The sequence below is a fragment of the Diadema antillarum genome, unplaced genomic scaffold (genome assembly GCF_040938485.1).
Source record: "Diadema antillarum isolate AM-2024a unplaced genomic scaffold, OU_Dant_1.0 seq00000301_RagTag, whole genome shotgun sequence".
Lineage (NCBI taxonomy): Eukaryota > Metazoa > Echinodermata > Echinoidea > Diadematoida > Diadematidae > Diadema > Diadema antillarum.
In genome coordinates, this window is record NW_027271324.1 from 887,523 (window position 1) to 898,512 (window position 10,990).

Sequence of the window (10,990 nt, forward strand, 5' to 3'; positions counted from 1 at the left end):
GCCAGTCAGATTTTTTTTTTTCATAAAGACCTTTTCAATCAATCAATTAAGACATCGACATCCTGCCTTAAGGAGTATGTGAAAGTCATAGGATCGCTCTCCATAACGAGGAGCATTATAAAGAGATGTTCTAGACATACGAGGCATCTCATACGACCTACGATCGTCATGGAAACAATGCAGCGGCTGTCCATTCACCTTGGACTACTCATTTACTCTTGTTAATGTATTAGAGGCCACTGGATACCGTGCTTCCGCAATGTCCAATGGCAATGCTGATACAATGTCCATGTTACACTTAATTCAACAGCGCCACCTATGGTAAGAAATGAAATCTCCTGGCATGGTGACGCCAGCGCGCTGCTGGGTCGAGGCAGCTTCGGTGAGTGATGCCCACTGTCACGTGAGTGACTTTTTTTTCTCTCTCTGCTACTCTGACACCGAAATAATGGAAATTCAAACTGTTCGTATACAGTTATGTTCGAGTTTAATCTTTCAAATCTTTGCAGCTTTCTCGTTCATAACAATACATTGAGCATAAAACGTAATATGAAACAAATCACAAATACATAACTTAAGTTATCTTGGATGACCTGAACTGGTGATCCCCTCAGCTTGGCTCAGTCGTCATCGATGTCCGATACCCTCGTCGTCGACCTCGGCACAGTCGCTTGGCTTGTCTCTTGGAAGCACCCCTTGACTTGGCCACTCAGCTAGACGCTACCCTATCGGCGGTCCTTTCAGCTCCTCGGCCTTCACTAGTCCCTGCTACCACGCAGACTCATGCCTTGATCTGCGATGCCCGAGCTCAAACGACGGCGAGCAGGCAAATTGAGATTGAGCTCCGTTCCAAAGTTCGGATCATAACTGCCCGAGTTCAGTTTTATCGGCAGCTGGAGCTCGCATCTCACCGACGTAGAAAACCCCCAGAAAAACGACTGCTGCCTAAGCGGAGATCTATGCTGGATGTCTGATCAAAGTATTTCTCCTCGATCCTCTACATTACTGAGCTTTTTATTAGCTTCCCTAACCATAGAGATTAACACTAAAGTCCCTTACACTCCCATACACTTGCTTTTTCCTGCCTTTTCTACACAAAAAGGATCATCCAATCATCATGCTTAAATATAGCCCTATTGAAACTCTACACAATATGTCTAGCCATCGTCTAGACTGCTGTTACATAACATCTTTACTCATGAACTTGTGAACAATAAACTACAACCAACACCCTAGTGACACTGACATAGCTGAGTCTCGACTGAGCTAGAGAACATTCCTAGCCACCACCTGGATGGGAGCTATTACATAACACCTCTATTCACTCAATTTCTATAGTCTGAGTTAATACATAATATTACAAACCGGGGATGCTGTTGCCATGCTATTTCTTTAACTTTTGCTTTGTCTCATTTCATGTGACTGCCCTGTCTGACTTTGACTGATCTAGACATGCTGTTGCTATGCCAGTTTATTCTTTAACTTTTACTTTGTCTCATTTAATATAAATTTCCAGACAGTCAATCTCTTGCAGTTTGACCTAGTGGCTTTCTAGGACAACTTTAAAGCTCTAAATCTTTTACAAACTCAAACAAATTCGATTTCACTTCACCGGCAAAATCAAAGATAAATTTCTCTCCTGACACCCACCTACGCTCTTCGCGGTTTTCCCTCCGAAATTGCAATATTAACCACAATATTTTTGGGTGGTTACAAGCATTCCTCCACAAATCAAGGGAATTATGATGCAGTAAGACAACATGCATGAATGTTTATCCCACAGCAATGAAGAAATTAATTGTCAGTCATTGCCATGCATTTACATTTTACTTATTGCCTTTGGGGATTTGATATGTCTGGCATATAATTCTATGGGTACTACATTTTTATCGTGTGGAACTGGTTGATTCATACAAATATTCAGGACAACATTCATGTTTGTCTTGCTTCGCTGAACGTGAAATCACATTCTGAAGTCTGTAATTACCCTGCCTACATGGTTTCAAGCATTTTTACTATCACTATTGAAGGACACTATCAACCGAAGCAATTGATTATTTTTGTTATTTTGTTATGGACTTAAAGCTTTGGTCGGTCATACATGCTATCCCTTGTGAATTTATCTATTCAAAATATATAATTGCACCTACTTTGCGTAAGTAGTTATTTTGAATTGTTTTCTAATGATTTGTGTGTGTGTATGTATGTGTGTGTGTGCGTATGTATGTGTGTGTGTTACTGTGTGTGTGTGTGTGTGTGTGTGTGTGCGTTTGTGTCCAGTGATACGTATTGTATTTGTTGGGAATTACGACAAATCAGTTCAATACAATTCAATTCAATTCGATTCGATTCAATTCTCTAATACGTTGTAAAGACGATTTTTTTTTTTACGGATAAAGGTTCTTTTGTCGATGAAATTTATGTAGCTCTTCTGTTTTATTCATTGATTCATTATCGATTTTTTAATAGATTCTAATAATGATTGGAATCCCATTCAACTAAAAAACGGTGTTCCAGACAGCGAAGGACATATAGGAAGAAACAAAATATAGAATTTGATGATTAATTTCACGAAGTTGCATACACAGTTGTGATATAAAATTTGATTAGGCTAATCCAATTAACCACCAGGAATGCGGCTTTAACATGTAAACATTGTAACATTTATGACTTTAACGACAGAAAAGAAAGGGGAAGATCGTAATGCATGGTTTGTTGAATTCCGCGTAGCTATAAAAGGGAGAATGGGAATCTTCCTGCAGGGTTGTTAAGTAAAATCCTGTAGTTTGCCTATAATACAAAGACCAATGTATTTCTTATGATCACCCAATTTCCGTTGAAGCCGGAAGCGGGCGAAACTCAGTGCACAATTTCATACATTAAATAATGCCATTAGATTCTAAACCACTAATCTGAGGTCTACCATTCCAAATTATCGGATAATTCAGCATAATGAAGTATCAAAATTATGATTCACAATAACCATTGGTGTTCACTTTGTAGTGTTCGTTTGAAATTAGAACTGATGCGATCAAACAACAGAACGTTAATTTTCAAACTGAGGAAGCCCTGGTATGGGTTGTATGGAATAATAGAGACTTCTGCGGCAAAGAGTGCTTTCTCTTTTGACATTTCGTCATGCTGCTTTAACCATATTCTTTTTTTTTTTCATAACTGGACGACCACACTTCTTCATCTATAATTACACACAGACAAATAGTAGAATGAACTCTCCTCGGAGTATTATTACCAGTAAGCAGAAATTAGAACAAATTTTGATACGTTTTTCAGAGAATCGCAGGAATCAATCATGCATACTTTCTCGCAGTTAAAATAAGATATAAAGAGCGATTCCACCTCCGTGCCCATTTCAATCTCTGCCTCTAAAGTAATTATACGCCCTTTCCATCAACGTATTAAGATTCTGAATCAGTTGTGAATGAGTCATCGAGCGCTTCATTGATTCCAAATTCAAAATTTTGTGTTGTAAATGATTATACCAAATTGTATATTGTGAGCCTGAACAACAGCCAGACATCGCGCCTTCACTGTTGCAGCACCATAGTCCTGAAACAGTCTCTTCCTTCCCATACCTCAATATCCAGTCAACAGTTAACACAGATCAAGTAAAGAAAAAAAAATCAATTTGAAATTAATGTATAGATAAATAAAAAGTAAAAAAAAAATCAAATATTCCAGAAGTAAAACTTATTCTTAGTTTTTATTCAATTCCAGAGGTTAGTGATCACATCAAGCTTAATGTTATCTTTTGTTTTGTTTTGTTTTTGCTCTTTTGTTTAGTTTAGTAAATATATTGGTGATTTCTTGTATTTTGTTGTAGTTGTGAGAGTGTTTTCATCTATTTTGCAAAGGCGCTATATAAATACTGGTATCATTATTGTTATTATCATAAATCACCTTTATCATAATATCATCTGTAATATATATATATACGTAAATATATATATTTATGATTTGATTTTGATCGACTTTCTCTATTTATTCTATGCATGACATTGCTTTGCAGTTTCATCAAACATTATAATGCACATTGTACTGCGCACTATCTTTATAGGTGTTCAGGCCTACATATTGTATGTGTTTATATATACATAAGTATTTTGCTTTTTGTATTTTGTTTTTGTCGAGACGTATGGCTGAGAGGTTAAAGGCGACGTCTCTGGCGCCGTGAGGTTGCACACGTGCGGGTTCGAACCCCACTAGAGTACGAAGCAAAATACTTATATATATATATATATATATATATATATATATATATATATATATATGTGTGTGTGTGTGTGTGTGTGTGTGTGTGTGTGTATGTGTGTGTGTGTGTGTGTGTGTGTGTGTGTGTGTGTGTGTGTGCGTGTTCATGTGCATTATTGGAATCAAACGTTATGCTTTAAATGCCATCGCCAACGTCACGCCCCCTTAAACACCCAACCGATGCAGGCAACACGTTCATTCTTGGAAGCACCCATCCACGGTGTCTGGCGCAGTAACACTATCTCCGCGTTAGGGCAGATGTGAAATAGGGACGGTATTTCATCAGTGGAGAAGGAATAGGAGAGTGTGAACTGTCACATCTGCCGGAATCATTTTCCGGCCGATTGGTTTCGCTTCTTTTGAGATTATTAAAGATGACTGAAACCTATGATAGTCCTCAATGTATTATATTAGTTATGGCGATCATCGTTGATTAGCATAACGTCCCTGAGGAGAAAGAGGACTCAGGGTCATTTCTCTCGCACTTTTTGTTTCTCTTTATTACATAATTATTTCAGTTCTTCCATGTTTTGAGATTCCGGATTCGTATCTTTTCTTTTTATTCTAGTGCCTTTTTTTTTATACTGGTACTTCCCTTTTCTATCCAAGTCACTCTGTCGTTGAGTTACCTAATAATCAATGTTTGTTTGTTTGTTTACTTTTCCTAACGTCAATGAACATGTAGTATTGTCTATCAGCGCTGACACGCTGTTTAGTGAGGCTATTCAGATAACTTTATTATATACATCAACAGCTCTACATACAATTCTGTTATGCTTTTATTTTTCTTTCTCTCCCTACTCCTCTGCACTTTCTCCTTTCTTTTCCTTTCTGCTGTCTGTTTCCTCCTCTTCCTCGCTTGACTCTTTATTCCCATTTCTCTTTTACCAGTCCTCTCTCTCAACCTTTTATTTTACCTGTATGATTCCTTGTCCGAATATTATGTGCGCGTGCGCAAGTGTGTAATTGTCCATTGAATCTTATACAATTCTTGAGTCACAACCTCTTCTATGCTCCGCCCCCTCTCCCCCCCCCTCTCTCTCTTTCTTTCTTTTTTTCTCCCTCTCTCAATCTTTCAACATCTTCTTTTCCCCCTCTCTCTCTTTCTCTATCTCTTTGTCTACCGCCCTCCGTGGGCACCGAGGACGATCATTCTCTTCCGGTGGAAAAGTCACAGCTGACCGCAGTGGTTAGTTCTCGTGAATGAATATCATCTTTGAATTCCGTCGACATGGCGATGGCGGATCAATATAAACAACCAATCACTTGCAACGGAACTAAACTTGAAAGACAACTTTTCTGGGGGCACCAAACAGCTGGGAAAGCAAAGATCGCCAATTTTCTAGGAGGCTAATTTTTTGCACGTCTCAATACTTCCATATTTGTGATGAGCTGTAACAACATCAGTCAGCTATAAATGCGAGGAGATACTGCGCCTTGAAAAAGGTGACGATTCTGCGGGGAACGAGAAGGAGCTTGATTCACTCTTACAGCTTCAGATCTTCATTCTTCATTCGATTGTTGCATTAAATCCTTGTTCTCTTCTAATTGTGCTTTTTGATCAAATTAATGGTAAGTCAAATCTGCGGTTATTTTTTCCCCGTTCATTTGATCCTTTCGGGATCATTCATAGAAACATTATTCATTTTCATTAAAAAGATTTAAAAACTTGCTCATCAGCTTCATAATGACTTGGAAATGAGCATAGGAAATCTAACACTGTAAAAGATGCATCCCCAAAAAGGGGTGACTCCGTACAGAGAACAATCATATTTTGGTCATTGTGAGTACTCAGTGAAAAGGAGTTTTCAAGTGAAGATGGATATACTGAGAACGAAAAGTCGTCGTTGAAACTGACGTTCTTCCTTTACTTTTGTTTCTTTGTTTCCTTGTTTATTAAATTTCAGATCTGACATCTCCCCTTAATTTCCATTGAAAACTGTTTGTGTGAGAGAAATTGCCCCTGTGATTTGCAATGGCTAGGTCTCCAACTCTGTGTATCTTTTTCTTTTTCAGATAACGCATGGATCACCATTAAACGATAATCATCTTTAATTTTTGATCACCAATTATCGATATAGACGTGTCAGCTTCTGTTTGGTTGATAGCTGAACACTTTGATTAAAGTAATGACAGTTAAAATTCAATGGACATTTCAATTACGTTTCTCTCTGTATAAGAATAATAATAGTCAGTTCTTAGAAACGCATAATACCATAAGATAGTCTCTATGCGTGTACAAATTAATGAAACAAAATCTATCACATATTTCTCTAATATACTCCAGGGCATTTGTAAAATAGCTTCTTGAGATCGTATGATACACTTCGGTATCAAATAAATTATTCGTATAAAAAAGAAGAAAAAACAAAGGAAGTTCCACAGCAATCAGCAATTTGACTTCTGTATATATTTTGCATCAATGTTGTGCAGTCGAATAGTCTGGCCGTGTAAATAAAAGAACATTCCAGACGATTTTCATAATTTCACATCATGTAGTACATAAATCGACAACTCCATGTATAGATTTGTGGAATTTATTGTGGTTCTTGAGCAGAGAAACAATACTTTGAAAAACCTTCAACAAATTACACTGAACAAGGATGATGACGTAGGAGGTTCACATATTTCAGAAATGTAGCAGTGTAATTTCATTACAATACCGCTTGCTTGCGAGTTCACCTGTGTATAATCTATGCATGCCTTCTTCTTTTGTTCTGTTTCCTTGAGCCCCAACTCATGCATTCTTATGGTGACTCTGCCATGTCATCATCCTTGTTCACTGCAATTTGTTCTAAATTTTGAAAATATTCTTATTCTTCATCCCAATTATCACAAATTCTGAAACTCTTTCCTCAGTATAACTAATTTATAGTTGTTCAAATGTAAAAATCTGAAAATCATTCGGAGGTTTCCTTTAAGAAAACGGCATGAAATTCGATGCCATCCATGTGATGTCGTTGCCCCTGCTGATGCTAATGCTTTCCATGAAATATGCGTTACCATAATTATAGCGTGGGAAAGAAGTAATTTGTCAAGGGAGAGATAGTGTGCAAATGTGGATAATTCATTTTTTTTTAACATTACTTTCTTCGTGCTCATTCATGTGATTGCTTTAAGCTCAAAGGGCTTGTATAGTTTTGGTTGAGACCTAATTTCAGGTTTCTAACTTTTTTTGGTGAGATAATGAGAAACCTCTTATGAAATATGAAAGAACATGTAATTCTATGAGGAATTCAACGTTTATTTGATGAAAATTGGTTTTGAAATGGCTGAGATATCAAAAAAAGAGCGATTCTAATAAAGTGTGGGACACACACTTTATTACGATCGCTTTGTTTTACCTTGTTTTTGGATGTTTCAGTCATTCCAAACCCGATTTTCATCAAATAAACTTTGAATTCCTCTTAAAATGGTACCGGTATGTTCTGTACTATATCATAAGTGTTTTCTTGGTATGTCGCAAAAAGTTAAAAGCCCAATTCTCATCTCCACCAATACTGTACCATCCCTTTAATGTGTGTCTTTACCTTTCTCTGACCAGAAAGTTGTATCTGTGTGTTTATTCATTTATTTTCTCCTTTTGGTGCTGTCAAGACTTGTCGTGCAAGTACACTACAAAGCCTTTCACACTATAAACATTCTGTGTGAAATAGAAACATCAACATCAAAAGCATTTTTACGTGGTGATCAAACCTTAATAAAAAAAAAGATTACTATAACTATCTAACGATTCTTAGGTTGAAGACCCAAATGCTCCAAACTAAATTTGTTTGTTAAACTATTCGAATCATATACTTAATCACACTATAGATATATTCTGTTTACAGTAATGCTCTGTGTGGCTTAATCTCTCCGAGAGTGGTTCGTTAATGAAAGTTAAAACGTTGCATTGTGATATCCTTTAGTATTTGTTCTTTAACAAGCAAAAGCGGCATGCGTATCATTGTTGTAAAATAATGTTTGTTTTTATTGCATCGTTTTCCCACTTCTTGCTTTAAAAAATGTGACTACACGATGGCCGTTCTGGGGTCAGGAAATCGAAGGAATTCTTTATTTTTTTAAAGATTATTTTGCAGGTACAATATATTTTTTTTTTTTTAATTGCAACTAACTGACGTGTTCATCAACGCAGTCCAATCCAAGTATGTACGCTTTTATCATGAATACTACTTAAACGCCGAATAACTGGTGTTTAGTTACGTCTACGAAGGAAAATTCGTCAATCAGTTGCGATAAAAAAAGAGAGAATAACGCAACGCAAGAATTCGTCAATTTGAACAATGTATTTTGCTGATATAGAAAGAAAGCTGAAGTGAATTACAGCTCATTTTCAAGGTAGCCAAACGTTGTTTTTACTCATCTCCAGCCGACAGTTAATCAGTTGTGCCAGATATTATCATATTAATATCTTTACATTCTTTTCTATTTGTCGTGCAGATGGCTTGTCTCGATGTAAACCGTGCGGGAGTCAGCTTGGAAGACATAATGAAGGAGATCGACGACAAGGACGTCGAATTCGTCCGCTTTGAGTTTGGCGATCTACACGGCATTGCTAGGTCAAAGATCGTACCCGCTCGTCACTTCCGGGACAAAGCAACTCGAGGCATCGGAATACCCATTGCTCACATGGGCCTTGATAGCAAAGGTATTCCAGTCCCCGACGCCATGTATATCTCTGACGGCAAGTATTCGGACGCCTTGTGGCTACCCGACTTGTCAACCTTTCGCTTACTGCCATGGTGTGATAATACGGCCAGGGTCATCATTGAGCCAGTCTTGGATGGAAAGCCGGTGGGTCTGTTTCCTAGAACTCTAGCCAGGAACCAAGTGAAGAGACTGTACAACATGGGGCTGTCCCTTTTGACCGCGCACGAACACGAATTTTATGTCGTGAATCGTCAGACCGGACAGCCTTTGACGCAGGACTTCAACCTTCGCGCCACCGTGCGGAACTACACCGACCCCCTTCTCATTAGTTCCCTGATGCGGGCCCTGCCTGCCGTGGGCGTTGACTCTGAAATGATAGACACGGAAAAGAGTCCCGGCCAAGTCGAGATCACATACAAGCCAAGATTTGGCATAGAGGCCGGAGATGTTGCACATACGTACAAAACAACCATCAAGGAGGTTGCCATGCAAAGGGGATACGTAGCGAGCTTCATGAGCAAACCGTGGCCGGAGCTGAACGGGAGCTCTGCTCACATTTGTCACTCGTTGTGGGATGCTAATCGGCAGACCCCCTTGCTATATGATGCCAACCATCCCACCGGTATATCAAAGACCGGACGCCATTGGATAGCTGGATTGCTAGCCCATGCTCCAGCCCTTAGCGTTATCATGGCTCCAACAGTCAACTGCCTGAAAAGGTTCCAAGCAAACTCATTTGCGCCTTACAATGCCACGTGGGGAATTGATAATCGTACGTGCGCCATTCGCGCCAAAGTTTGTGGCCCTGACACCTACCTCGAGAACAGAATGGGAGCCAGCGGAAGCAACCCCTACCTCACCATCGCAGCGACGATCGCTGCCGGTATCGACGGCATCCAACGCGAACTAGTCCCACCAGAACCTGTGGTCAACAACGCATATCTGGACGGCAACGTCCCCGGTGACACCGCCATCCTGCCGTCAACTATGGACGCTGCTTTAGAGGCTCTTGCCCAAGATGACGTCATGAGGGCAGCGCTCGGCGAAGAGTTCGTTCGGGAGTTCACCGTACTCAAGATGCATGAGATGAAGGAATACTCGAAGGCACACCTCAAGCAAGACCCTAAATGGGAATACAAAATGTACTTTGAATACATTTAGTCAACGGGTCCATTTTCGATGTCACTTTGATGTGTATATGGACAATAGATTATCTTATTTGGACACCATTTTCATGTGAACACTTTAATTACAAATCTACATAATTCTAATGGTCCTTGCTTCTTCTTTTTTTGCACTGTAGAAAATATTTTTCCGTGAAAAAAACAAAACAAAGAAAATCCGTGGACAGGAGGCAGTCAGCTTCCTGCACACACACACACACAATAAAGGTGGACGCAGCGCAAAACAGAAATGTTCCATAATTTCGAAAAAAATGAAAATATTTGTTTATTCGCTCTTTTATCATTCTCTGCACTGGAGAATAATCAGCATATGTTGGCATCTCAGTATCTTCCATTTAGTTCTTATTTCGCATCAGTCCTGAAAAAAAAAAGTACAAAAAAAATTCATCATCCCGTTTACAATGCTTGACCGGGAACAGCGGAAAATGTTCAGTCAAGATACTGTAGTAGATCTATGCTCTCTATTCAAGGTGTGTATGATTTCATGGACAAAATGTATATACAAGACGAGCATTAACATATCGTTCCAAGAAAAACAAAAATCTAGATTCACTTTCAATATTACTGCGAAAATTAGAAAAAAAAAACACAAGGGCAACAAAGAGTTAATCCAAAATTCAACTTAAAAGAGAATATTGCTTATCATTTACTCCACCGTGTTAAATTTATATCAAACTTACCAAAAACTTTTAGGCGAAAAGGAGATGAATAGGCGGGAGTCTATAACTATGTCAGGGGATAAATGCAGACGTATGGTATTGACGACGACATAAGTATATTTTTTCAATGTTTGTTTACATCATCCGGAGGTGTAAGCAAGCATTATACAATACTAAATCTGTTACTGTTCGTCACTTGATGTGAAAAATCATGCCATATATTGAATA

At 38.6% G+C, this 10,990-nt stretch overlaps 1 protein-coding gene across 1 annotated transcript; it reads left to right on the forward strand.

Annotated features, from left to right (window-relative positions):
- Positions 1 to 8,709: 8,709 nt before the first annotated feature.
- LOC139730323 (lengsin-like) lies at positions 8,710 to 10,080 on the forward strand. Its single transcript, XM_071641194.1, has one exon. It carries the CDS (start codon positions 8,710 to 8,712, stop codon positions 10,078 to 10,080), a length of 1,371 nt encoding a protein of 456 aa, XP_071497295.1.
- Positions 10,081 to 10,990: the final 910 nt, after the last annotated feature.

Coding starts and splice junctions, on each gene's coding strand:
- LOC139730323 (XM_071641194.1), top strand. CDS start 8,710: ATGGCTTGTCTCGATGTAAACCGTGCGGGAGTCAGCTTGGAAGACATA.